Here is a 24,845-nt window from a genome sequence, read left to right as displayed (position 1 = left end):
TCTTCCCCTTCACTATAAAAGCTCTTTCATGCCTCTTTTATATCTGATTAAAATTTACCTCATTGAAAGTGAATCTAAAAAAGAGTTGAAAAGAACACTAGATTAGATGACTACAACAGACAAGGACTGGACCAGTGACTTCATTGGTACTGGAAGCTCCTGGTGAGGAACTTCCTCTACAAATTTAGGTCAGAACCTTCTCTGCAACTTAAGTATTTGAGAAAGCTGCCTAGAGAACTAAAACGTTATGTGACTGGTACAGGGTCAAAGTTAACATGTACAAGCACAACTCACACCCAGGTTTTCCTGGCTCCAGGGCCCACTCTATCACAGCACTTAGTTTCAATCAGGATTTTGCCACTTGCTCCTTGTGTGACCTCAGGAAAGTTGCAAAAGATCTCCAAGGTTCCTTCCAGTATCAAATCTTAAAATCCCATAAACACAGATTTTCTGACTACAAACCTAAAAATTTTTCCTTTATACCATACTGACTCCTTCCCTACACCAAATATTTCTTCTTCCCTTTCAATGTGGCACCCCTATGTCCTGTAGTTGTACCTTTGACTTGTTCCAGCAGTCATCCCTTCCCCCTCCTGCATCTTTAATCTTTCCCTCTCCACTGACTTCCCAATCCTAAAGAATCCTTTACTTCAGTAGTATCAAATTCAATTAGAAACAGAGGCCACTAATCTATATATAAGGATCCCTATGGGCTGCACATGCATTTAGTTTTAAAATGCAATGTTATCTATGTTTTATTGTATTTTATTTATTTTACTGAATGTTTCCCAATTAATTACACTTTAATCTGGTGTGGGTCACACTTGGGAGTGCCATGGGCAACATGTTTGACACTTCTGCTTCACTTTGGCTCTACTACTGTTCTTTCTGTTTCCCGTTACTAACTTCTGGATAAAGTGGGGTCAAATACTGCCTAATAAAAAGGAACACTTATAGAGCACCTATGTACCACACACTGGATAAGCCCTTTACAAATACTATCTTACTGGATCCTCACAACAAACCTGGAAGGTAGGTGCTATTATTATCCCCATTTTACAGTTAAGGAAACTAAGGCAAACAGAGTTTATGTGACTTGTCCAGGGTCACACAGCTAGCACGCACCTCAACTCAGGTCTTCCTAACTGCAGCCCCATGCTCTGTCCACTGCGCCACCTAACTGCCTCTAATTCCTTACTATTTATTCCCTTATCAACCTCTCACAAGGAAGCTTCACCCACTGTGCTTAGTCTGTTCTCTTTAAAGTTGTCATTAACCTCTTAATTGCCTAATCCAATGGCTTTTATATGTCATCCTGCCAGTTGGCTCAGACTTTCTGATGCTGTTTGTCTCTTCCCACTCACTGGATGGTTATGCCTCCTATGGCTTCACAGACAGGCTACTCTCCTGAATTTCCTATCTCTCTAGCTGTTCATTTGTCTCCTTTATTGACTTCCCTTCTTCTGGACCCCTTAACTTGGGTGTTCCACGAAGGTCTACTTCTGGCCCTCTCCTCTCTTCCTCAGCAAACTCATTCACTTTCATAGCTCCAACTTGCACCAGATGATACACCTGAACCTCTCTTTCCATTACTGACCTTTCTTCTAAACTCTAAGCTCATCTCTCTAATTATCTAGAAAGTATCTCACCTGCCAGGACCACAAAGCCATTTCCTAAAGCGAGCTTACCATTTCTCCCCTGACTTGCTCCTCATTTCTGTCAAAAGTGCCAACACTTACGATCTGGGCTCATAATTTTAGTTTACGTTTGGTTAGGCTATTTTTTTCATCTCTAGCTATCTAACCAAGTCTTGCTGATTCTATCTCAGGAAGTAAGACAGTACAGTCAAGTAAGTACTAGAAACAGAGTCAGAGAACCTGTGTTTAAATTAAGACCCTATTACTTTATGTAGGACCTTGGACAAGTCACTTAACCTCTAGGTCTATATCCTCATTTGTAAAATGAATGGGTTGGACTTGAGAGTCTCTAAAGACCCTTTCAGCTGTGAATTTTATTCAAGTCTGCCTCCTACTCCCACTACCATCACAAAAAAGGTCTTTTGGGTTCCATATACTTCTGATTTCAAGCTACTCTTTGATTCAAAACTATGTAACACAACTAGGCGACAGATGTTGTGGCAACAATATGTGAACAATGCACAATTTGTTAAAGCCATCCAGCCTTAAGTCAACCTATTCAATTGTGGTCCAAGCTAAGAATCCACTGGGGACTGCCTTAAAAAATCATGCTACATGGGTATAATGGAATAATACTCTTGGGTTTTTATTCATTCATTCATTTATTTTATTCTGAACTTAGGAACTAAAATAAGCATTTGTTCACAGTTATTCTTTGAACAATATTGTTGTTACTGTATACAATGTTCTCTTGGTTCTGGCTCATTTTACTCTTCATTATTTCATGAAAGTCTTTCCATATTTTTCTAAAATAAACCTGCTCATCATTTCTGACAGCACAGTAGTATTCCATCACAATCATATACTACAACTTGTTGAGCCATTCTCCAATTGATGGGCATCCCCTCAATTTCCAGGTCTTTGCCAACAAAAAAAGAGCTGCTATAAATATTTTAGAATATATGGGTCCCTTTTCCTTTCTTCCCTGATCAACTTGAGAACAGGTCTAATAGTGGTATTGTTAGGTCAAAGGTTATACACAGTTTTAGAATTCTTTGTGCACAATTCATGATTGTTCTCCAAAGTGGTGGATCAGTTCACAGTTCCAGCAACAGTATATTAGTGTCACAGATGCTGATTCCTAAATGATTTATCAGTGAGTCATATTTCATGATGGTTAAGAAATACTCCATTACTTCATTTTTTATGATGTCCTTTAGTACTTACACATCTGATGGCTTCCAAGTCTATTTAAGAACAGTCAGGAAAATTGAAATTTAAAAAAATATACTATGTAGAAGAGTGGGGTTTTTGTAGTAGTTTATAAACCTATGGCTTCTCTCTTTTTTATCCCACACTTCATTCTCCAACATATTTTTCAGTATTTTCTGTGCTCATTTTGGCACCGAAGCCACTAAATATCAGGATATATATGGCTCAATCTGAAGGCTCTTGTAAGACTTTCTCTACTTCTTCATCCTCTGCAATGGATGCATAAACTACAGTTATCATCACGGTGGTCCACTTGCTTACATTTTGGTCATCATCATAAGTAACTGAGAAAACTAAATGGCCCATGAAACAGTCTGTCATCTGTGAGAACATACTAAAAATAAGCTCCCCCCACTCCCTTTCTAACGTGTCTAATGAGGACCATGAAAAGCCACCACCACATCTGGCTGAAACTTTGTATTCTGGTTTCCTTTGTGAGACTTGAGGCTATGGATGTGATTCAGTTCCTCCAGTCACTGCATTGGTCACTCACAAATCAAGAAGATCAATAGTTTCTCCAACCATAATTTCATGATCTGCAGTTTTATTCAGGTAATGCAGACTGCAACCCTCCAGAGTGTAGTAGAATGTCTTCAGGAACTTACATGGTTGAAAAATGTATAACCCGGGGACAAGCCTAGCAACAAAACCCTCTGAACTCTGATCCTCAGAAAACTGACATTTCCAAAGTGGCAGAGTTGCAGTGAGAACCCGCATATTTTTAAACCTAAGTTTTGTTCTCTTTCCAAGAGAATGAGTACTTGGTGAGTACTCATTACAAGATCCCCCAAAAGAACACTGACAAATCCATAATCCACACATAAAATAATATTAGCAGACTAAAGGAAGTAAAAGGTTACAAACAGACAATGGGGAAACTACTATTTTGAAAATACATATTTATCTTTTTCTGGCATGGTGAATCTCTAATGTGCTAACCCTGGAGCTGGAAAGACTTGGCTCTGTTTCATATGTCCTGTAAGTCAATCACAATCTCTAGTTGCTATGCAGTTCAGACTATAAGTTGAGAGATAGTCACTGATCTGTACTAGTAGTTGGAATCTACTCACATGGATTTTCCTTCACCCATGAAATTACAAGTCAAGACAAAAATAACTAAGATTTGCCTGAAAATAAGGATACTTACTTCTCTGATTCAAATGGTTCCTGCTCTTCAAATTTTACAGTGTGCCTTATTAGTCTCCGCTGTTTAATTTCACTAGTTGGATTCCAGAAGATCTCTGAAGAATCAGTCTTCTTATCATTAATAATAACTTCACTATCCTATTTTTAAAAAATAAAAAATAGGTTATCTTTAAGAATCCTCTTTGTTTTTTAAATATTTAAATTGTTATTGACTGCCAACTACCAGAGAATGTGATTTGAGCACTTTTTTCAAACTTAGTTATACACCTCCTCTTCTCTCAAACCTGACTGGCTAAAATTTGAACATTATGGTTCTTTCCTTTTGTCACTGAATCTTCTGAGAATTAAAGTGCATTTAAAAGTTTATCTACAATCCCCTTTCCTAATGTTATAGATCAAATTATCTATGATTTTCTTTTTTTTTTCTTTTTTTTGCAGGGGGAAGGCAGGGCAATTGGGGTTAAGTGACTTGCCCAAGGTCACACAGCTAGTAAGTGTGTCAAGTGTCTGAGTCCGCATTTGAACTCAGGTCCTCCTGACTCCAGGGCCGGTGCTCTACTTACTGCGCCACCTAGCTGCCCCTATCTATGATTTTCTAATAAATTTGGTGACTGAGACTAGTGCAATTCAAATCATTTTCAAGTAACTGAAGATAATACCTACTTACACATTCACTTTAAGAGCTACTGAATCAAAACATTTTTATAAGACATAAGGATGCATCTCAGATATGATCAGAGTCTCAACAACTGGCTCTTCAATAGAGTACAACATTATTCAGCAAAGCTACAATGAAACTTGATCTATGGAGAAAATGTGTCCATTAGAAGAATCTTAGAAATTCCATTTTTAAACATGTGTATATATACATACATATGTTGTTTTAAAAATACTGGTTTATGCACATAACAAAAATTTTTATAAAAATCTTTAGAAAGCTGCATATGCCACTTAGATGTGTCGCCAGAAGTCATTTCCATTTTCTTTGCAATGGGCATCAATAATAAAATCCCACAAAATAACAATCCAAGACCACAATATAGATGTATCTTTTCATTGATTTTAACTGCTCTTAACTAAACTGGATGAAAATTTTGTATGAGCTTAGTAATTATAGAACTATGAATTAATATTCCATTTCTTCCTTTTCTTAATGCTGGCTTAATATAAATTGTCTTAGGCTTTTAGTTAAATGTTTCTTTCTAAAATGTTAAATATATTGTGAAGAAATCATCCACTGAATTATAAAAATATAACTTGTCTAATAAAGTATTATCACTAGCATTTCTAATATAAAGAAGGCATTCACGAATAAAGACTGTTATAAGTACTCACTACTTTTTTTTTTGAACATCATTTAAAAAGTAATTTGGTAAAAGCTGATACTCACCCAATGGCCTTCCAAAGTAGCCAACACTTCTTTTCCCAGTTTAAGCTTCCCTGATATCTGATTAACACAGTCACTGCTACCTAGAAATGGCTTTTAAAAAAATTTCATTCATTTTAAAACTATATGCATAGAACAATGGCCACATAGACAAAAATGCTTCATAGTTGGGTTTATTTGGAAGCATTCATATCTTGTTTTTAGTGGCAAATAATAAAGTACTTTACATAGACAAGGTCTGGGGGTGGGGGTGAATGAGGCAAAAGACAATGACCTGTACAAGGTAAAATATTTTTTTAAGTATTTGTATCACCTCCTCTGTGTAGCTTTCCCTAATCCAAACCTGGCCACTTCGGTGCCCCAATTTTCTTAAAGCATTTTGTCTCAGGCTAATTTTTTAACTTTTACTCCATCAATTCAAACGTTTCACTACACATATAAAGTATTACCGGACATGTAAGTTACATGTAAATACATACGTATTTACTATACGTATAGATATATGTATTTATATATACATATTATGGCTCCACTCCAGCAGATTCGTAAAGGCATCTCCAAGAGAAACCACTTTATGATTAAAAATTTAAAATTCAGTTATGATATCAAAACAGATTCAAATGACCACCTTCTTTTAAAGAAGAATACTCATCAACTGAGCACCTCAGCACCAAAAGGTTTATTTTCATTTTGAGACTCACTTCCATCCTATGAGGTAGGTACTACAGATATCCTTATCTCCATTTCACAGATAGGGAAAATGAGACTCAGAAGTTAAGCTGACCATCATCACACATGCCCTAATGAATCATCTCTCTTCTTTTCACTATTGCACTGATTTGTAGTTAACTATAAAAGCTTTTCAGTGCCATATAACTGAAACCATCTATATTTTGCAATCTTCTCTATCCTTTGGTTGAGAGTTCTTACATCCAGCCATAATTGTTATATGGTTCTTTTCCAGATGTTTTTTAATAGTGTGATTTTTTGTTACACTAGCTAGTGTGTATCTACTATGTTGAGCTTATCTTGGCATATAGTTTAAGACAGGGCTGTCCAAAATGCAGCCCGCAGTGGGATTTATGCAGCCCACCTAGAAGCACAGAAATTTACATAAAAGCTTTAGTAAACGGAGCCAAGCAGAGCAGAGCTCTCACTAAAATGGCGAATCAAAATATATTGTCTATTGTTTCAACAAAAAACTAAGGTTGGACCACCCTGGTTTAAGATGTTGGTCTACACCAAATTTCTGCCAAACTGCTCTGTATTTGTATATCCAGCATTTAGCACAATACCTAGCAAATAAAAAGAGCTTAATAAATGTAGGCTAACCGAATGACTAATTTTCTTAGTTCAAATAGTCAGTTTTCCTACCAACGTCAAATAGGGAGTTTCCCCAAAGTAATTTATATCCTTGGGTTTTTTAGAATACTCGGTTATTTAGTTCATTTCTAATTCTTTCTCATATAGTTTGTTTCATTAATCTACTTTTCTATTTTTAACTACTGCTTAAGTTTTGATGATTACTAGGTTAGAACATAATTTTAAGTCTACAAGTGCTATCTCTCCCTTCATTCCTACCTTTCATTCATTAGTTATCTTGAGATTCTAGAACTTTCATTCCTCAAATGAATGCTATTATTATTTTATCTAACTCCATATAAAGTACCTACTTTGTCATCTGACTTCTGTAGCATTGTCTGTAAATTAATTTAGATATAATCATTTTTATTTAATTGGTGCATCCTAACCATAAGCAACAATCTCTCCAAATATTTAAACCAATGTTTATTTTTTTAAAAGAGTATTTTATGACTATAAATAATTCTTGTTGTAGATTTGATGCCAAATAGTGTAAGGATTTTTAAAAATTCTTTTGAATTGGCCTTTTCTTTCTATTATTCCCTCTTGGATTTTGTCATTGTCATATAGATATGCTAATGATTTTGCAGATTCATTTTCTATTCTGCTACTTTATTAAAAGCATTAAATGTCTAAAAATTTTTCTTTTTTTGATTCTCTCTGGTTTTCAAAGTAAACCATTATCTTGAATGTTAATAAGGATAACTCTGTCACTTCTTTTGCTAATGTTTATGTGTTTAGTTTCTTCTTTTCATCTTACTATATAAAGCAGCATTTCTAGAACTGTATCAAATATTTGTGGAGAAAAAAATGCACTTTGTTTTGTTCTTTGTATTTATTAGGAAAGCTTCTAGCATTCCCCCACTTCAAATAATGCCAGCTTTTAGTTTTAAACATATACTTTAATCACATTAAAAATGTCCCTTCCATTTCTATGTTTTTAAAAGAACTTTTAGCATGAATGAGTATTGTTCTTTGTCAAAAGGCTATAATTATGTTATCTTCCTAATGCTGAAACATAAAAATAAGGAAAGCTTCATTAGCCTTGCCCAGAAGCCACGCTAATCCTCCCTACATCAATCACTTCATTGTATGTGTGCAGACGAAGGAAGCACCAGCATATCATCAGTTTAAAGTTAAGTAAGGGGTTCTGTTTTGACTAGAGCTATTAATATACAAAACAAAAATTTTATAAAATTCAAAAAGACTGAGTTACTAAGGAACAGAGAAAAGGATAGGAATAAGACAAGGGACAGAGATAAGGACAGGGACTAAAATTCTGATTTCAATGCAAGCATGTACTTTCTCTGCAACTTACTGTCTCATAAAGTTACCTACAGCAGTAGTGTCAAACTCAAATAGAAATGGAGCCCACTAAACTTTACACAATAATCCCTATAGGACATAAATTAACTTAGTTTTAAAATGTAATATCATGTTTCATTATATTTTTATTTATTTTGTTCAATATTTCCCAATTGTATTAATCTGGTTCAGTCCACACTCTGTAGTGTTGAGGACCCAAGAGCAGTGAGGTGTCAAGTTACTGCCACAAGGTCAAAAAGCCAATACATACCAGAGGGGGACATGAACCCAGGTTGTCTTCCTGGCTTGCTCTCTGTCTGTTACACCAAGCTTCTTCTCTTGATTTAATAAATATTGCTTTAAACAACTGATCTCAGAAATAGTATAACTAGAGGACTCATGAACTTGTCATTTGCTCTCACATCAAAGATGATATTTGGATGAGATGCTTAGTTTTTTATCTGTGCTAAATGTACGTATAGCAGAATGAGAAAAGGATGACCTTTCATTTTGCATTTAAGAATCAAAAATATGGTAAATCAATATATCTTCAAGAATTCTATGTTCCATGGTGTATAGCTTTTTTTGTTAGGGGGCAGTATGTTTTATTTAAACTTGTTAGGCTGAGATGAGTCTTACAATGCAGCTTGTATCATTTCTAACATGTAAACAACAAATCAAATGTCACCTCATAACCTCTCTAATACATTATTACCTACTCATGCACTTGAATACAGTTTTCATTCTGATTTATGTCTACTATGTGTGTTTCTACCCCAATATTATCTGTCTTAGATTCTAAGTCTCTTGGGTCTATATCTGTACAATCCACTTTGCTCATCCCAGGTGGTGCCCCATTAACAGGTTCTGACCTTTAATTTGAATTCAAGTACTGCACTATATCCAGTTTTCTGACATGTAATGTTGACAATTCCCCCAAGCTCCAAAGTCATCGTGCCATACAAAATTCCTAAAAGGAAAAAAAAAATTAATTTGGGCATACTTTGAAAAGAACAAAATATGTAGCAGCAATCAACATGCCTTTGTAAATAACAACTCAAAGTAAAAAACAAATTACCTCCATAACAAATGATTGCTGTTGTTCACTCATTTTCAGACCCCATTTGGGATTTTCCTGGCAAAGACATTTTAGGTTTGCCATTTCCTTCTCCAGCTCACTTTACAGATGAGGAAACTGAGGCAAACAGGGTGAAGGGACCTGCCCATGGTCACACAGCTGGTAAGTGTCTGAGGTCAGATTTGAACTCAAGAAGATGAGTCTTCTTGACTCCAGGCCTGGTGCTCTATCCACTGAGAAGGAAATGGCAAACCATTCCACTGTCTTTGCTAAGAAAACCTCAAATGGGGTCATGAAGACTCAGACATGACTGAAAGATGACTGAATGACAAATGGATAAGCATGATAATTCAATAAGAAGTCAAAAGGAATGTAGTTCAAACATGGCAAGGCTTTGGATCCTGACCACCCATGAAAGGTTATAGTATGGATCAAAAAAGGTCAGTCTGACCAAATGGAGTCAGTGTCACAAAGAGCCACGTTCTCCTCTTTCGATCTTCAAAATAAAAAGACAGCTCTTTTATGCTGATCAGTTAGAAGGTGGGTCACTAAATACCATATTTAAGGCTTTCAAAGTATGTTTTATTCTTTTTATTCTATCAATAATATAATTCACAATGGTTATTTTTTCATCATGCTTGCTTCATGACAGCAGCATGTATAGCCCCTCAAGTTGACCATTTCTGGTACAGCCAAAACAATTAGGTGGTACATATTATATATTGGCATAATGATAGGAACACTGGCCAGAAATCAGGAAGCCTTGGTCTTGGTGCTAATGCTTCCACTAACTAGCTATGGCAGCTTGGGCAAAGTATTTAATTTGAATCACAGTTTCCTTATCTATAAAATGAGGGAAGTGGACCACATTCAATTCAGTAATTCAATTAACATTAAATAAATATTCACCATGTGTAAGGCTAGGTAATGCATATTAAAGAACCATAGTACTTTACACAAGCATTAAAAGAATCAACCAATGTTGAAATAGTAGCTTTATTATACCCAGAATTGTTCCTACCCTTAACTAGTATCTGAAGTTTACAGCCAAAGAAGGAATGTAAAATTTGGGATAAGTATCAAAGAAGAGGTAAAGGATTCAACAGTTGAAAAATCCTGATAAAAGGCTAAGGAATGAGATTATTTAATTCAAAAAAGAGATGGCTAAAGACATGATATAATACTTTATATGATATAAAAGCAACTTACACAGAATATGATGACCAGAAGTCCTTTACCTCTGTTAAGGAAGGGAACAAGCAAAGAAAAGGCAAGGAAAAAATTCCTGCTGTATGAGGAATTTAGTTTATCTATGCAAACTATGACTGTTAAATACTAGAAAAACAGCTCCAGTGATACAATCTTCCCAATAGTCCTTCAAAAAAGAAGGCTGACAGTCATCCAATGTATCTTAAGTGAAGTATTATCTGAAAGCAAGGGAATAGTTGACCTTTCAAAAATGACCTTTTCAGTAAAACAAATCATGTTTAAAGAAATACAAAATGTCAATTCTTCTCATTTGTAGATGAATTTAAACAAGAGGTGGAGATAAAATAACAATGGAAAATAGGTAATTTTTTAGTTTCTAGCTGTTTTCTTATACTATCTCTCCCATCTCTAAGCATTTCCCTCATGTCTGGAAGATAATCCTTCTACATCTTTACCTAATGAAACCCTTTTTCTTCTTTCAAAGTCCAACTCAGGGGACATGATGAACCTTTCTGCAAGTCCCTCAGACTGAAACTTAACCCTTCCCTCTGCAAACCTTTCTGGATTTTTCTTTTGCCCACATCCCATCTTACACTGTATCATATATTTGTGCATATTCTCCTATGATTCTCCTGTGATTTTTCTCATTCTTGTATTCCTAGAGTACAATCCTTTGTACACAGCAGGGATTTAATATTTGTTTAACTGAACTGAAAAACTTCTTTTGCTGGCTGGGATGTCTTGGAAGTTATGTAATGATAATCACTACCAAACAAATTAAACTCTGTAAATGAAACTGAAATATAAATCAGCTGGATCGTCTATAAATACATAAGACAGCATAAGCTTGATTAAAATATTCCCTTTGGCAAGAGTTTGTAATTTTGGGGCAATTAACATTTTTCTTATACAACCAAGTATCTTCCAAAAGAGGGGAAAATGTTGGAAGTAGTTGAGACAGTTAATCAGAACAAGATCTGTATTTTGTATTCTTATCTGTACAGATGCAAAAGCCATAGTCGAGTATATAAAAGAAAAAGTATTATTTCCCTAATTTTAAAGAAAGTGACAACTATAAACATTCCTTCTGATTTCAAGTGAATAATAAAATATAAGAGTTGCAAGAGACCTTAGCTTAAAGGTGGTATTCAAGTTTCTACTCAATGCATGAATCCTCTCAACAGCATCCCCAGTAAGTGGCCTAAAATACTTCAAAGACTAGGGAACTCACTACTTACACAAAGTAGCCCATTTCACTTCAGATCGTGTTGGAAAAGATACAAAAATAAGACACGGGTCCCTGATCTTAAGGGGTTTTAAATCTAACAAGATGATAAGATATGTAATAAAATATATAAAATAATAAAAATCAAAAAATGTTAAGTGCCTAAGAAGATAATAATAATAGCTAGCATTGGTATGGTATTTTAAGGTTTGCAAAGTACTTTATACATGTTAACTCATAATCCTCACGACAACCCTGTGGAATAGGTGCTGCTATCATTCTCATTTACACAAGGGGAAGCAGAGACACAGTGAGGTTAAGTGATTTACTTGACCAGGATCACAGAATTATCTAGATTTGAATATAGGTCTTCCTGACTCAACTTAGACAGGAGATGTGCCCTACCTACTGTATACCACCTAGTTTACACAGTACAAGGTGCTATAAAATCAGATATACAAGAAAAGATTTCCAGCTTGGGGGAATAGGGCAAGCTTCATGAAGGCAGTAATATCTGCACTGGATTTTTTTTCTTTCTTTTTTTTTTTGGGGGGGGGGGGGCAGGGCAATTGGGGTGACTTGCCCAAGGTCACACAGCTAGTACATGTGTCAAATGTCTGAGCCGCATTTGAACTCAGGTCCTCCTGACTCCAGGGCCGGTGCTCTACTCACTGCGCCACCTAGCTGCCCTGCACTGGATTTTTAAAATAGGTGAGGCAAGGGCGCGAGTGAGCATTTCTTGGGGGGATAAATTTAAGAAAAACTTCAGCAAAGATAGCAAAGCAATGGTTCTGTAACTTGTAGTGGATTAGTGTGTTCTCTGATTGCACCAAAAACCATGTGAAGGACAATCTTATTACAGAAGGATGAAAAAGTAGATTGGAGTTAGATTATAGGGGACAATGAATGCCAAGTATGGCCTGGGCCTTACTTGATCTACAATGTGGAGCCATTAAGGTTTGCTGAGTGTGCAGTGGTGTGATCACACAAGACTAACCTGGATGCTGAGTTTCAGATACTGATGGGACCATCCAGGTAGAGATGTCTAACAGCCAGATGGAACCATGATTCTAGAGCTTTTGAGGGAGGTAAAAGGCTAGCAAAGCATATTTTGAAGTAACACAATAGCAAATGCAGCTGAAATTATAATAGTATAGGTGAGAGAAAAGAAAAGAAAAAATACTGCCAAAATTTCAGGAGAATATCTGAATTAAAGGCATAGAAAGGAGGAGAGGAATAAGAAAAGCAGAAAAAGAAGGAATAGTCAAAGAACCAGGAGAAAATATGGGCTCTGAAGCTAAGGGAGGAGAGACTATCACAGAAAAGACAGAGGTGAATAGTATCAAATGCTGCACAGAAGAGGTTAGCGAGGATTAGAGGCCTAAAAAAAGGTCACTGGATTTGACATATCAGAACTTCTGAAAGAACATTTTTGCAATAGAGTGACAGGGACAGAAACCAGGGGGATGAGTGAGTATTATCAGTCAACTTCTATAAGCAAGTGAAGAAAAGTAAGAATTAATGGAAGGAAACCTCACCAAGGTGTGGTTCACCTTTCTCTTGAAAGGTGGGGCTAATGTCAAGAAAAACGTGTGGATGGTGAACTTCTGTGGTTCAACATGCTAGTACAGCCAGCAGGCTATGGCAGCAAACTCAAAATCGAGTTCATAAATTCCAGGATACTTTTAAGAAAGATGATACTCACCAGGCTAATGATTTCATCAATCTCAAGTTTCAGCAGAGCACTCATTTGAAATCTATCACAAAATTCCAGAAATTTGAGGTATCTAACTGGACTTTTTTGTCAAATTTGCTCTGAATGTATATATTTACCTTTACAATGAGCATATGGCATCGTCATCACATAATCTTCACCTCTATTCAAAAAAGTTAAACGTGCTTCTCCTTCCAGTATGGCAGATAGCGAATTCCCTGAAAGAAGTAGTTCATTATAATTATGCAAAATAAATCCAAATATGCTTACAAGATAATAATTGGAAATCAATTAAGCTAGCTTGACCTCTCTCCTGTCTTGCAATGGCATCTAATTTGATCCTTAGAAATCGCTTTGAGATGTGACTATTATAATGAATGTATTTGTAGTGATATACTACAAGTGGAATGAAGAGTGTTAATAGCCAATAAGAACATAAGGATACAACTGCGGTCACAGTGAAAATTTGCTAAACACACAAGCAAAGGATTCCCTTAAAAACTGCCAACTTCCAATATCTGTCAAAACTTAGCCTTCAAGTTCAGTGTTCTCTAGGAACACTCCAATGTAGTCCTTGGAGCATGCAGAGCAGAGACAAGTCTTGTTTAAGGTATCTAAGAAATGGATCTTTCACCTGTACTAGTAATGAATACTTAAAAGAGTTTTCACAAAAGCATACATAAAAAAAATCTACTTGTTTTGGTGGTTTATTCTTGGGATTTGGGGGTTTGTTTTTTTAGTGTAAATGGCAGGCATGTCCTTCTACATGCCTCTGCTTACCCAATTCTATGTGATCATAATTACTCAATGATAAGATAATATGCCAATTACATTCTATATATAATTGGCATTTTATTACATGCCACTTATCTCTAATGGTTAGGAAAAAAACCATCATCTCCAATCTAATCTTCCTAATACATGTGCTCTCATTTATCAAAGTAAATCCTAGGCTAGATTTCATGCTTTCTTTTATATATACTCTACACTCAAAGACCTTTTGTCTCCTACAACTCAACAAGTTTCTTTTTTTTAGCGACTTCTTGAAATAGCACGTTCCATAAAAACTCCCCCAAAAGGTAAATGTTGGATAATGACCCATATCTTATTTGAAATGACTTTTTAGATTCTGACTCAGTTTTGGATCTTTCCTCTTCCCCCTGCCCCCAACCCCCAACCCTTACCCTGTGTCATATCCAATGTACCATCAAGTTGTTGTTATTTTAAATTCTACTTGGAAATTTCCCTCTTATTCATTTGTACCTTTCCATTTCCACTCCAACAGCCCTGGTTCAGTACTCCCTCAGACTACTGTGACAGTCTAGTTGACCTCCAGCACCCATTATACTACTGTCAGAGTAATCTCACTAAATGCACCACTAACAGGATCATAGACTCAGAGATGGATAAATTCCCTCTCTTTATAGATGAGAAAAACATAAGCCCATAGTGGTGAATCAACTTGCCCAAAGTGACACAGGTTATAAACTACAGAGCTGGATTCAAACCCAAGTTCTCTACCTCCCAATCCAGCGCTCCTTCTGTACGAAGTTACTTCTAAGAAAGAGCCTGTTACAGCCCCTGGCATTCCCAAGAGCTCTCCCGTTCCAATCAAGCTTGATCCAGCTTAACTTCGGAGAGCAGATGAGGACAAGTGCATTCAGGACACTGGGGCATTCTGATGATGCCAAACAAATACTCAAAACCTTTTGGTAGTTTCCCATTGTCGAATTAAGAAATTTCTCATATTAGCATTCAAAATCCTTCAAGAGCTAGTCCCAATCCGGCTTTCTAGTCGTATTTCATACTGCTCCCTCTTTCATTTACTCCATGTTTTAGGTAAATTAGACCCCTTATTCACCGATGCATTGTTTTTACCATGCTTACGACTCTATCCATGCCTCTGCTCACACTGACCTTTTTCCCCAGAATGGATTCTTCCTTGCCTCTCCTGTCACCAGTTTCTGACTGCTCAACTATCTCCTTTCTCTTGCAGTCCAATCTAGGAGCCACTTCCTCCATCAAAGTTCCCCTCCTTTTCCCCACAATTTTCCTCCCATTTGTTTATACCTCCATTTTTGCACTTATCATATTCTGCTTTGCAGAAGTTATTTGTGTACATCTATTACTCCTCTCCCTCCATTAGACTGTAAGTTTCTCAAGGGCAGGAAACATACCTTGTTTTATCTTTGTATCCAAGAACCAAGTATAGTGTAAAGTAGATATTAAATGTTTGCTATTGTTAAAGTACAGCTCTGAAAATTTTCTTTTCATTTTCTACTATGTTAATATGTTAATCTACATATTATTATGTATTATATGCACTATGTTAATCCTTTCCCTAAACAAATATTCAATAAGAGCATCATTCTTACATGGTTGTTTATACGTCTGTCTCATGTAATTTGTTGGACTCTGCCACATCTATAAAAACTCCTAAAGGGCAAGATCATCTGGGAAATTTGCTTGACAAACCAGCAAAGAACCAGGCATATGAGAACACTATTATTTTTTTCAGCACTGTGAAAGAATCTCCTTTTAGTCTGACTAAATATTAGGTGTTTCTTCTCCACCGGTCAGTCTGTTTGGATTTTAAGCCCCAAGACTAAGGAGTTCCTTCTTGAATACAACTATCCCTCACTTTAAGAAACAGATCTGCTTAACAAAGTAAGCCCTATTTCTCCTTGATATCTTTTTCCATTCCAAATATAGAATTAAGACACAAATATCAATGGACTGAAAAGAAAACTTTCAATGACATAAAGGTCACTTAAGGAGAAGAGAAGCATGGAAGTTATAGTTCCTAACCACAGTTCATTTCCCCTCTATGGGGATTTTTCTTCTGCTATTGGTCATTCCATCCCCTAAGTGGACTATCAGAATTAATCAATGGCTCAATTCCCAATTTGTGGCTACTAGAACTTAGCTATTCTTCCATATGTGTTTATCGAACCAAGTCCCAACACCATATTTGCCCAGTGTGTCCTACAACCTAACATGATAGTATTTTGGAATATACAAAAACAAAGGTTTTAGCTTTTCATAAAATTAAGTCTAATTTACTTTAATCCCAAAACTAAAAATTCCAGATATCTAATCTACAATATTTGCAGAAAAACAGTTATAACTTACATAGCCTTCGCTTGTCTATTTCAGAAGAGAAAAACAGGTTAAAAAGATCCCCCACAAAGAGTGTCTAACTTGCCTTAAATTTCCTGATTATCATGGTTAAAATACCTTAATAAAACTTTCTTCCCTCTGGCATTGATTTATAAGAAAACATAAGCAAGACAAAAAAATCCTACTGATTATTTTAAAATGGGAAGCCTACGGAAAAAAAAGACCTACTGAATTCCACCCTTTTCATAGTAACTAAAACGTGTAGAATCACAGAATTTGAGAGTTGGAAGGAACTTTGATGAATATCTACTCCAAACCACACCTGAAGGGATACCCAGGAAGTGGTTGTCAGCTACCTGATGGTCAGGCCCTAAGATGAGGACAAGGGCCCAAGACTACCATTCAACTCAGTGATAAATAGCTCTTCTTCCTCTCCTGTGTTCATCCTGTGCTATCTACTACACACCCAACTCACTCCTCCAACTGTACCAATTACCCTCTATAATAAGAACAGGAAGAGGAAAGGAGAGACTGGAGTTACTTCCTTATCAGAAGCCCTGGAAACTTAATAGGACTGCTTTCTTATCCCCAAACCTGGGGCAACTATAAAGCCCATCCATCTCCTTCCTCTGAAACTGGGACTTCTTTCCATGGAGGAAGACATTTTACTCAAATTGTTTATCTCTCTGGTCAGGAACTTCACTAGGCCAGCTAACCTACCCTTGGATCAAGGCTCACATTCAGACAGAAGCCACAAATTGACAAAACTGAAGATAAAGGAGCTCTGCTTAATACCTATCCTTCAATGTTTGTAGGGAATTTACAACTGCATAATGGTCATTCTTGTGTAACAGGATCATACCTCTAATTGTAGACTGACAAAATCAGCACAAAATGTACATCTTTCATCCAAGTAAATCTGGAGGATGAAATGAGCATCACCTATACAAAGGCACTAGAAATTTAAGGTATGAAAGATAACCAAACTCTGACTAGCTAAAGTTGAATACAAACTCACCATAGAACTTGGACTTGGCCAGGATACTACCACTAAGGCAAAAACCATCCTTTCGGTTGCTAATATAGAAGGCAGAAATAGGTGGGTGATGGGACACCTATTGAACACAACAGGAAAAATAATAATATAAACATGTATTACTATGCGTATCATCTTAAATTTATTAGTTAACTGCTAAAATGTATTCTAAAAAAGACATTTACAAGATAAAAACCTGAATAGACCATGTATAAACACCGTTGTTCAAATCTTCATATATAATACTGACACAAGGTTCTAGAAAATCAACGAAAACAATGCTGAAGCTACACAATCACAGAAGGTTTGCGAAAAAAGAAAGCTTGGCCACTATAGAGTTAAAACATGTAAGGCCCAGAACAGTAGAGTAATTCTTAGCTCAAGGTCTTAGAGTTAAAACAAAGAGCTAGAATAGGCTCAGGCCTCCTACCTTTGCTCTTTCTGCTACAAGCCACCTCCCTACTTCAAAATCATGTATGTTATTTGCTTCCTGAAATGAAATTAATGCCATATAACAACATTTGCTAGTTATAGGTCTGTGAGATTTCGGTAGAAAGGACCTTATGTTCACTAAGGAACATCAAATTCATTCCCTTCATTTAAAGATGAGTAATTTGAGATCCAAAGAGGTTAAGTGACTTGTCCAAAGTCACACATACGTGGTAGAACCAGGATTTGAACCTAGGTCCTCTGACTCCAAATCCACTTTGTTTACTCTAATATACTGCCTCTCACTACATCATGATACCTCCAAAGTAGCTGCTACACTCATGAAGATGCAAGGCTGTACAGATACATGAAGACATAAACATTATTGGCTTTTAATTATGTACAAAATAGATCTATTTTGGTGTAAGCAAATATACATTCAATTAAATACCTGTTACGTACAAGACACCCTGCTAAGTGCTAATGGGAATACAAGAAATATAAAGACATGGCCCTTTGCCCAAGAAATTTATAGTCTAATTGGAAAAACAAGACAAATACATACAATCTTAAATAACAATGTATGATAACAGGTTTAATATAACAGTCCAAGAGATACAAAATAGTACATGATTCATCATGTATAACGTAAATGCAATGAGTAAATTACACCAATGTGATAAACTACAATAACAGCGATAGGAATTTAAAAGGAGGGACATGACAATGAGCTAAAGTTATCTGAGAAAGTTTTAGAGATAAGAAACGATATAAGCCAGGTTCTGAAAGATGAGCAGAATTTTGATAAGCTTAAAAGGTTGGGAAAGGGCAAGAAGAAAACTGCATTTAAAAAGTATCAAAGAAAGAAAGAATAAGATATGTTCAGGTTACCGTAAGCCTATCTGTTAGTCTGGGAGTCAAAAGTTCAATAAATTAACTGGGGTTAAATATTGAATAGCAGATTGGACTACAACAATAAAAGTACTGCATGCCAGATTAAAGTTTTAGATTTTGAAAGAAAGAAGGAGTCATTGAAGATTTTTGATCAAAAGAATGATATGATCAGGAAACTATTTTACAAATACAAATCTGCAGAAAGCTCATAGCCTAGAATAGGAAGCTGAAGACAGGAAGATCAGGTAGAACTCTCTATGAAAGTAGTCAAGACATAAGGTATTGAAGGCACAAAGCAGGATGGTGGCAATAGGAATGGAATTAAATGAAATACAAATCCTGACCTATACAAAAAAATAAATTGGGAAACAATAGTTTACTTATACAAAATAATCCATATAAATAAAGCTCACCCAGTAAAAATATATTTACTTATTTTTTAAAAATCCATTTATACACAATTTTAATAAAACCTGTATTCATTTGTCTAAACATAAGAGGAAGTACCTCAAAAAAAGTAGAAAGTACAAAACCAACAATAATTAGCACTTATTTAGCACTTTAAGGTCCTCAATAGGTGTTATTCCAATCTCTACTTTACAGATGAGGAAACTGAGGCCCAGAAAGGTCATGTAAATTACCAAGGATTGCAAAGCTAGTGTCTGAGGACAGGCTTGAACAGCAGAGAGAGTGCTCTAACCACTCAGCTACCTAGCAACTAGCCTATGGAACGTAATTCCAAGTAAAGAACAATACTCAGTAACAAAATCCTTACAAAGTGTCAATACAGGAAAAACACAATAAATTGAAATGTATTGGATTCTAATTACGAAGCTGTCTTTGGGGTCCATGATAGAAGACAGGTGAAACAGTATTATAATAAGGAATTTTTTTATTTTTAAAAAGCATATGAGATATATGTTGGGGTAATTTTTTTTTTTACAAAGGCAATAAGTAACTAAACTGAGAAATGAAACTCTGAAAGGTCAGCACCAGAAGCTAGACGAGTCATAAGGTATGCTATTTTGGGGTTGGTAAATAGTTTTATTTACTTATTTCTTACTGAATAACTTTCACGGCTGTGGTAGTAGTGCTTCTAAGAAAATTACATTCACAACTGAGAAAGACAAAAGCCTGTTCACTTACCAAACATCCATAAACTTTTGTTTTGAGCTGAAATATTATTAGAAAAATTGATTTTCACTGATAATTTTCTTCAAAAATAGTCCACTGACCTTTTTTTATCAGTTTTGTTTTGTAGGCTATGTTGCTCATACCTGTTCAGCAATATAAAAGGTCTTGCTGTTCGTCCTTGGATGAACCCAGAGACAGCGGAAAGTCTCGCCAAGTATAGGATTATATGGTTTCTTTAATCCCTAAAGAAAAAAAAGTGGAATATAAGCTTCAAGACACGTTTAAAAGTTTGTCATGTAGATATCATCTCTAAAGAGGACCAAGGCTTAACATTTCACACAGCAGTAGGCATTCAATGATACTGTTTCTTGACATAAGATTAATTCTATTACATAATGATGTCAATCATAATCAGGTTTAATGTTACGAAGCAGAGACACATTCTGGCAAACCAAAAATGTTAATAATAAAATTGACAAGAAACAAAGATGTCTCTTTAAAAAAAATGAAGGTTCTACAGTTATAAAGAAGCAGTGATAGGCAAATTACCTTTGGCTTTTTATAGAATCCTGACAAATACCATTTCACTACTCTTTTCAAGCGGAAATAAGGATTTTCTTCAAGAGATGCCCTATAAAATAACAAAAGTAACATGACACGGCTAAATTGTGAGTCTTCTTTAATTAATATATTTATGCAATTATATTGAGTTGAAATACAATATAAAAAATAACATAATGAAAAATGATGTGCATAATATTTAAACAGTTAGAAAATGTGGTTATATTAGTTTATTTTCCAGAATCATTTAAGTTTAAACCGATTCTTTAAAAGGCATTAGGCAATCTGAAAATTATTAATGATCATGTTCCAAATTCAAGAAAAGAGTCCATCAAAATTAAGTACTATTAAAGAAAAGTCACTCGACATAATTTACATTATTCTTTAAAGTGCTGAAATATAATCTCAATATAGTTCATACTTCAGTTACTCTTAGAAGAGTATATACTACCCAAAAACAGTACTTTCTTTGAAAACTGTGCTATAATTTGGAAAACAAAGAACTGACTTGGAAGAGTAAGTACAATGCCTAAGATAAACAGAAAGAGAGAAGGAAACAGTTAATTTTTCCATATTTTGAGCATCTGCTTCCTCATATGGGAATACTTTAATGTCAACATGGAAGTAGTGTTCCAAAGATTAAACTTGTTCTGTTGGCCCAAGGGTCAGAACCAGGAGCAGTAAGCAAAAAATGGCCAAGTGGCCCATTTTCATTTGAAGTTAGGAGAGAATTCCTGACAATTAGCATGGTCCTAAAGAGAAATGATCTGTATCAAGACTGAAAAGTCTTCAAGCCAAAATCAGATGGCCATTTGTTGGGTTTGTTGACATGGAGATTGCTTCTGTGTGTGAACTGGACTAGATGGCCACTGAGTTCTCTCTCAACTTTCAAACTTTTTCATTCTGTAAAGCTGCCTATCTTTGACTATGGGAAGTATATGCTACAACATGAACTCTTAAGATTTTTTTAATAGGGAGTAGAAAGAGGAAAACATATTATTCTATTTAATCTGTTATTAATCTATCAATCTGTTCAAATTTATCTTTTCACTAATTAAAGAATAAATCTTTAACTAGGGTGGGTAGACAGGGGCCCTGTATAGGATCACTGCTACTAACAAGGCGCTGACAGCATTTGTCATTACAGGTAGAAACAACTGAGCTTTGCACCTACTCTTAGCAATAAAAATTCAAGTAGAATGTTACCAGGTAGCACACTTCTTTAATCTGCACTCCCAACCACTGTCCTGAGGTCTGAGTGTTCTCGCCATCTGACAGGGCCTTTTATCTCTTCCTGAGGTCTCCCCTATTTAACTGAATCTGTCTAAAAAGTTGATTTAAGGACACCTTTCATGCTGCTTATTCTGCTTGTCAGAATTACTAATTATACTGCTCTTTCTTTGCATTCAGAAAAAAAACCCCAAAATGTGTGGAAGAGAAAGTACAATGTAGTATCCTAATCAAATTATTTAGAAAGGCAGAATTGAGATGGGCATTACAGAGAATTAACTGAAACGTGAATAAGTATTTTATATTTTAAGAAATAAAAATTCACTTACTCAGAGAGGAAATCTGCATGATAGTAGTAATCAGAGAGTTTATCCAGAAAAGAACGAGGTTCCAAGATAAATGTAGGCAGAACAACCCTGGAGAGGTCCATCCCTGGACGAACTTGTTTCAGCAATGTCCATATAAGACTCTTGTTTTCTTCAGATACAGTTTCTGTTTGAGAAGCCTCACCTGCCTTCAACAATGAAACACAACTCCTGAAATATTCTATTTACTTTAACACACAGATTTTTGAACAGTTTACGTGTGAAAAATACTCTCCCTTTATAATGAATAAAGTATTATAAAATAGAAGCTCTTTAGCTTATAAATACCAGAGTTATTTTAAAAAGTACACAAAACAAATGTCATTAGATATTAAAAAGCTGACAAACTAAAAAGATATTAAAATATATTTACTATACTGAATCATTCCATGTTGACTCTAATATGAATATATACACACATAAGAGAAAGAACATAAAAGAAGGGGGCGGGGGGGGGGGTTGCTATTTGCCTTGAATATCTTCATCACCAAGTAGAGTCCTGTTTATGTCGGTGAGAAAATTTTAAATACTCCTTTTTAAAGAATATTGGGTAAATTATCTCCTGAAGCATCCTACAGATTACTGAGGTGTATAAAACACAGGTAGAACTTTTGTATTAAAACAGAAATCATGCAAATGCTTCTTTAATTAAAAACACTGACAGTTGGTATAAACATATTTTCCAACACCAAACGTTACAAACCAAGACATCTGACAATTAACTGGAGGTTCTTACCTCTCCAAGTTCTTCATGGGCCTGCTCTGTGTAAGTAGTCTCTTTAAGAAGTTCAGTGGGCTCAGGCTCAATATAGGAATCATCCTGTCTTTCTGATGTATCTGTATCGCTTTCTTCACTTTTCCCAATTCCCTCATTGTCAGATTCATCATGTTCATGATCATTTTCCTTATCAGATTTATCAGAGTACATATCTTGGTCCTTAAAATGTTGTCGTTCAATTTCACTGTCATTTAATCTGAGGTAGGGGAGAATCAAGAATATAAGTAAAGAAAAAAAAGGTTCATTTTTGACAAAGATAAATCTCTACCATCTCTTTTTCATATTCAATAATTTAAAAACATTGGGTAGATTAGGATCTATGTCCCTGGAGGTAGCACAAGTACACAGAGCCCTGGGCCTAGAGTCAGGAAAACCTGAGTACAAATCTGACCTCAAACACTTAGCAGCTGTATGACTTTGGGCAAGTGCCTCCACTTACTTGTGTCTGCCTCAGTTTCCACATCTGTAAAATGATAGCGTCTACCTACCAGGATTGTTGTGAGGGTGAAATGAGACAACAGCTATAAAACACTTAACACAGTCCCTGGAACATAACAGATATCGTATAAATGCTAGCTGCTAGGATTATTATAGTTGTAGACAGCTTAAAACTTACATTTTAGCAGTTCCCCAAATATACAAAACTTTAGTATTCGGGCTTCTAAAAAGAGACTTGTGGCCATTAATCACAAAATCTGAGAACTGGAAAGAGACTTTAGAGCCACCCACTGCGACTCCCCCTACAATATCCTGATAAATGGTCACCCAATTTCCTGCTGAATACTTCAAAGACAGGGAACTCAGTATCTTACAGGGCAGCCCACTCCATTTTTGGACAGTTCTAATTGCTATCTAAATAACACCTATCAAATAGCCATGTGAATTTGTTGGGGGCAAAGAGGAGAGAGAATAATTAACTATTATTTGATTATAATATGGCAGTAAAACATGGCATATAGATTTCATAGTTCTTATTAACTCAAAATAGTTAAGAAAGGGAATAAAAATCACTACATAGAGAGAACCAAAGTTGCTAAGTTGAATAAGTGCCTTAAAAGAAAAAAAATAAGAATGGTTAATAGTATAACCTGAAAAAGACGCTGAAGTCTTGATAATAGAGAGACTTTGAATAGTTAGGATTTGTATGGTAAAAGCCCAAGTGAATGTTCCTGAAAAGAAGCATTAACTTAATTGATTACTTTAATATTAGAGAGAAAAATCTAGGGGAAAAAAATGAGCATTACACATTTCTGAGCTACATGAGAATCAGAAGGACCTTTAGTTCAATGTTCTCAATTTAAAGATGAGGAAACTGAGGGCCCCAAAAGTAAACTAATTTGCCCAAGGATACACATGTATTATGATATGCCTTCTTGTCATGGCTGTTGTTATTCAGTCATTTCAGTAGTATCCGGCTCTTCATGACCCCATTTGGGGTTTTCTTCGCAAAGATAATTGCCAAGTGGTTTGCTATTTCCTTCTCCAGCTTATTTTACTGATGAGGAAACTGAGATAAACAGGGTGAAGGGACTTGCCCAGGGTCACATATTTAGTAAGTATCTGAAGCCACATTTGAACTCTGAATATGAGCCTTCCTGACTCTATGCTTGCATTCTAGCCACTGCAACAGTGCGCAGTGACATTAAATGGCATCAAAATTGCTATTAAATCTTTTTGAAAGCTTTTTTCTCAAGGATAATTTTCAGTCTTTTATTTGCTACATCATGCAAGGAAGAAATGGACTGTTAAAGTCTGGGAAATTGTTTCAGTATTATTCTGGTCTGCTCCACTAAATTTCTACCATGGTGCCTCATGGAGGTAACCCTGGATTCTAAAAGGCTATGTCAGCAGTTTACAAGCTCAGGATGATCCAATCAAGATGGAAATGTTTTGAGTATGGGACCAGCATGATCTCGTGCTTTTGTCATGGTATCACCAGAAGGTTGAAGTGTTTTAGTTTCAG

General features: G+C 35.6%; 1 protein-coding gene across 7 annotated transcripts in view; it reads right to left on the bottom strand.

The window, feature by feature from the left end:
* OSBPL8 (oxysterol binding protein like 8) overlaps positions 1-24,845 on the bottom strand; it is a 201,563-nt gene that overhangs the window by 23,524 nt on the left and 153,194 nt on the right. For all 7 annotated transcript variants that reach the window (XM_036758490.1, XM_036758485.1, XM_036758491.1 and 4 more), the window contains 9 exons: positions 22,841-23,078; positions 22,069-22,253; positions 20,498-20,579; positions 20,092-20,190; positions 17,474-17,570; positions 13,455-13,553; positions 8,982-9,079; positions 5,446-5,535; positions 4,057-4,193 (listed from right to left, as the gene is read on the bottom strand). In XM_036758490.1, coding sequence (XP_036614385.1) covers positions 4,057-4,193; positions 5,446-5,535; positions 8,982-9,079; positions 13,455-13,553; positions 17,474-17,570; positions 20,092-20,190; positions 20,498-20,579; positions 22,069-22,253; positions 22,841-23,078 — 1,125 coding nt within the window. The remainder of the gene's footprint in view (positions 1-4,056; positions 4,194-5,445; positions 5,536-8,981; positions 9,080-13,454; positions 13,554-17,473; positions 17,571-20,091; positions 20,191-20,497; positions 20,580-22,068; positions 22,254-22,840; positions 23,079-24,845) is intronic.

This window comes from Trichosurus vulpecula, chromosome 5 (assembly GCF_011100635.1).
Source record: "Trichosurus vulpecula isolate mTriVul1 chromosome 5, mTriVul1.pri, whole genome shotgun sequence".
In the NCBI taxonomy this organism is placed as follows: Eukaryota; Metazoa; Chordata; class Mammalia; order Diprotodontia; family Phalangeridae; genus Trichosurus; species Trichosurus vulpecula.
This window is presented reverse-complemented; position numbering and strand designations above follow the sequence as displayed.